The following is a 4,701-nucleotide window of genomic DNA, read 5'->3' as shown; positions in this document are numbered from 1 at the left end:
CGACGGCTCTGGCGAGATTCCGACGAATGCTCCGACGAGGTAGTGGCATCTCCGGCGAGACAGTGGGGCGGTGGCTGGAAAATTCCAGTAAATAGTGGGTTCACCAATAAAAATTGAACCCTAAACCCTAAACCCTAACGAGTGTAACATTCTGATTTAACTGAAAAATATTAGTGTGTGGGTCTCTCCATAACCATTTCTCTTCCATGTCAGAGTGCAAAGTTTGTTGTGTTAAGCATAACATGAAATCAGCTAGTTGAGACCTTTCCCACTCAAATTATTCCCTTCTCCATCTAAAATCTCACACTCCTTAAACCATTTGTCATACCTGTGTGTCTTCAAGCAAAGAGTTTTTAAAAATTTTGATTTAATTTTGGATCCATAACCCACTTGTCATACAACATTTGAATCAAACCACCTCTTACCTTACCTTGCCCTGTATCGCACATTCTACATAAGTCATTTGACCATCTGGATTTCTGCTTGTTTAGGCTCGTTGCAAATTTTATAAATTTTAACTGGAAATGGAAAAGGGCAAGGTAACGGTGCTTGTTTATAAATTTATAAAGTATGCAATACATGGCAAGGTAACGATGCAATTAGGCCTAACTTTTTTTAAAATTATATGAATTATAAATTTAATTAAATGTGTCCTTAGGAATATGCTACTCAACTAGGAGTGACAAAACAGGCTAGCTGAGTCCATTTTGACTCGACATGTCACTATTTGTCAAGGTTATACGGCTGAATTAGTAATTTGTCCCGTCAGAGAGTGGGTTAGGAGGCTGACCCACTATTTTTTATTTTTTTTAATTATGTTGTGTTTGAATCTATTTACTTGATTATAGTAATTGATATCACTTTTTGAACAATAAAAATACAAAGAAGGGCAATAACATTGTATCAAACTTTAATATATTCTAATAAAAAAAGATTTAATATCTAACAAAATAAAATAAATAACAACATTATTTCAATGAATAAAAGGATGTATAAAAAATAAATATAAATAAAGTTTTATATAAAACACAATCACCAATTTTAATTAATAAAACATGATATTTCTCTTTAAAAATTCTAAAATTAAATAAGGGTTAGCTGACGGATTAAGTGGACAAGCCAATCCATATTGTCAAACTCACAAATTAACCCATTCCTAAGTGATGGCAGTCAAACCCGATTCATTTTTTCATTCCAAAACTCAATCATCTTATTCCATTTTTAACTCACCGAATTAATGCATTAAATTACTTAAGTGATATCACCACACTTTACCCATTAGATGAATTCGATTAATTTTGTCAACCATAAGTTTCAATATTGGGTTGACTTTATTTACCACAATAATGGTCTGTATAATATGTTAGTGCTATTTATTTATATTTAGATAAATAAAAAATTCCTGTTTAATTAATCTTAATAAAATAATTTTGAAACATATACTATATAAATTTGATTGTTTGTTTTTCTCATGAACTTTTTTCTTAAAAATGAGTTTATGATTCACAAACATAATTTATGGAAATATATATGAAGACCATTTACCCAAATACAATAGAATTTACTTATTTTTAAGAAACATTTATATGGGGGAACTTGTTTAATAACAAGTTCTTTCTAAACAAATTTATTCATTAGAAATAAAGGCAATCCTAAGCATATGCCTTTTTAATAGCTGCTGCCAATTCATCGTAGGCTAGTTCGAGAGCAGTGCTGAGTTCATCAGTCCATTTGTCTCCAACTGCTTCCTTTAATGTTTTAAGCAAAGCCTCTTTTACCACCTGCAATTCATACATACCCATGCTTTAGCTCTTATTTCATATCAAACTTCAAAATTTAACACTATAAAACAATATTCATTAACGCTACCAGAAACTGAGAATCGTTTACTCCTTTTTGAGAGTGGATAGAACCAAGTGCAGCATCAGCCACCACTGCTCCATTTGCTCGAAGTTGTGCAGCTGAATCACGCACCTACAATTTCAAAAATATCATAATATTATTATTAATTCATGAAACATCCAAAAATGACAAAAATTCACATAAAATTTGATTTGGTTGAGACTTACCAATCCAAAAAGGCTTTCAGCATGAGCCGTGAGCTTAGGATTAGTGGGATCTACTCCATTAGCAAGAAATGAAAACAAGTTCTTTGCTGCTGGTGCTTTCTCCAGTATCCTATTATTTTTATATATATTATTTCGTCAAACCAAAACACAAACAAACAAAACACACATGTTTAAACAAAACACTTACGAGGTGTAGAACACAACACTGTATTGTGGAATGTTTCCCTTGAATGCTTCCCATGAGCTGTTCACCAGAGCCTCTTGCTTCTCAGTGAAAGCACCCATTTTTCTTTTCTACTTTTCTCTTATTTCTATCTCTTCAATTCAAGTTATGCAACAACTTCACATCCTATACTTCTTTATATAGAAACCTAATTGGAGTCAGAAAAAAATCTAAGTGTTACGTACGTCTCTTGGCTAATGGAGTCTGCTAATACACATGGTGAAGAGACAATTATCTTTTTAAAATCTTAATATCAAATAATCTTTTAATTAATCAAAGTATTCTAAACATTAAAATATTTAATGTCTTTTCAGTTTCATGTAAACATAACTATTAACCTAAAATATATCTGTAAAATACTGCGTTCTTAAATTTAATCTTAATAAAACAAATCTGATTTTTTTTCAATGGCTTTTAAAACAGTAGTTTCTAAACTTTTAGCTTTTTATATTTATTTTTTATACTATTATTGAATTTATCTTTTAATATTTTCTATATGAGATAATTTTTCTTGTATTTATAGTTTCTCTTCTTCCATTTATGAAGTAAAACTTTGTTATTTTATTTTTTATTACTTTCAATATTCTTAATGATAAGTATGAGTCCCAATATATTGACACCATCTGACCAGTAACACACATTTGACGCAGCAGACATGGCAATGACGTAGCATAGTGATATTGTGTGCGAATGAGTAGTGCGAACTATATATATTACATCGGTTCTTAGTAACAACCGGTGTAATATATATTACATCGGTTCTTAGTAATAACCGATCTAATATATGACCCAAATTCAAAGTTTCGCCTTCGATCCCGCGGCGAAGGGTCTTCCGACAGTCGAATTATCAAATGTTAGCGTTCTGAGAGTTGTGTGGATCTGTTTCGACGCCGACCAGTTTCGTGCCATCATCCACGACAGCGACCACACGCGGTCCTTGCTGTTAGCGACGAAGTTATTCCCGGTGCGACGTTAGGTTGAGCGTGACAATGACGATCTCGCTTGGCGATCTAGGAGGGGTCGCGACCCATGAGAACAACAACTTTCAACTCAATCGCAGAGGAACTCGTTGAGGAGGCGACGGAGCCATGATATGGAGATGAGCGTCACCGGAGAAGTCCTCGGTGGTGGTGGACAAGAGTTCAGAGGAGCATTCTTCGGCGTGCTTTGAAATCATTATTGTTACAAAATTGTCTTTGCCACGTCATATTTTTTGCCACATTGACAGTATCAAATGTTAAAATGTGTATCATGATGCAGAGGTTAACAAAACGTTTATCGAAGTATTTATAATGTTTGGATATTTTTATATCACATTATTTATTTTAATATTCAAAGTATTTGTTGTAATATGTTTGGCATTAAATTGAAAATATATTAGTGTCAGCTTATAGTTTTTGATATTATATTTTTAAACCATTATATTAATATAATCATGACGTTTATCTAAATTATGATATTTTACTTTATTTTTAATAGAGATTAAGATAGTACAACATAATAAAAAATGTGAAAATTAGAAGAAATATGTATAATTAAAATGATTTATTTGTAATAAAAAATTACAAAAGTTTTAAATTACTTTGTCTAAATAATTTGAAATTCAAACTAGTTTTTTCCGTTTTTAAATAGTCTTTCAGGTTCCAATTAGTTTTGGCATAACTTTAATTGCTTTGGGAATTGTAAAAAAACTGTAGCAGTTGAAACCTTTTTCTTTTCTTTAATCTTTAAAATAAATTATAATAATATTTTTTTCACAATTTAAAGAAAATGGTAATTTGGTATGGTGCATGTAAGAGAACGGTGACGTTTGTTCTTTTAAGCTGGTTATGACTACTCTCTTTGCTTTTATGCTTCCAAATCGTCACACATATGCCCAGGCTGTGGCCAAGGATCATCGTCAACCGTTCACACAGGCAACGACGATGGAGAATGAAGGGAGGGTACAAGGGGACACAAAACTAAGTAGCATTCACTTTAGAACTGAGAAGGAAGACGTAAAATGGTTGAGTAATTGTTTTATAGGAAGAGTGACGGATGCAGGGAATGTGCAGGCAAGGCAGTGGAGGAGAGTTTCATATTGGAAGGGTTTCATTTCATTCGAGTGAGATATCTTGGGGATCTCTACGTGTTGCTGTCCGGAGACTTGGAAGGGATAGTTCAGAAAACTCTCGAAGATAATAAGGAGATGTTTGCAACTGTTTTTGAATCGGTAGTCCCGTGGGAGGACAACTTTGCAGTTGACGAAAAGCTGGTGTGGGTTAGATGCAGAGGAATACCTCTCAGTTTTTGGAATAACACTTGCTTCGAACAAGTTGCAGCTCAAGTAGGGTCGCTAGTTGAAGTTGACGCTTCAACGTCTGGATTTTAAGAGCTGAAGTTCGCAAGGCTACGAGTAAAGGTTCCAGT

General features: G+C 33.2%; 1 protein-coding gene across 1 annotated transcript; it reads right to left on the bottom strand.

Annotated features, from left to right (window-relative positions):
* Positions 1-1,540: 1,540 nt before the first annotated feature.
* Positions 1,541-2,417, bottom strand: LOC137828765 (leghemoglobin alpha). Its single transcript, XM_068635450.1, has 4 exons — positions 2,257-2,417; positions 2,070-2,178; positions 1,870-1,974; positions 1,541-1,781 (listed from the first exon to the last, which is right to left on the bottom strand). The coding sequence occupies exons 1-4, from the start codon at positions 2,352-2,354 to the stop codon at positions 1,653-1,655; spliced, it is 441 nt and encodes a 146-aa protein (XP_068491551.1). The 5' UTR covers positions 2,355-2,417; the 3' UTR covers positions 1,541-1,652.
* Between the last annotated feature and the right edge of the window lie 2,284 nt (positions 2,418-4,701).

The sequence above is a fragment of the Phaseolus vulgaris genome, chromosome 7, assembly GCF_000499845.2.
Source record: "Phaseolus vulgaris cultivar G19833 chromosome 7, P. vulgaris v2.0, whole genome shotgun sequence".
Classification (NCBI taxonomy): Eukaryota; Viridiplantae; Streptophyta; class Magnoliopsida; order Fabales; family Fabaceae; genus Phaseolus; species Phaseolus vulgaris.
This window is presented reverse-complemented; position numbering and strand designations above follow the sequence as displayed.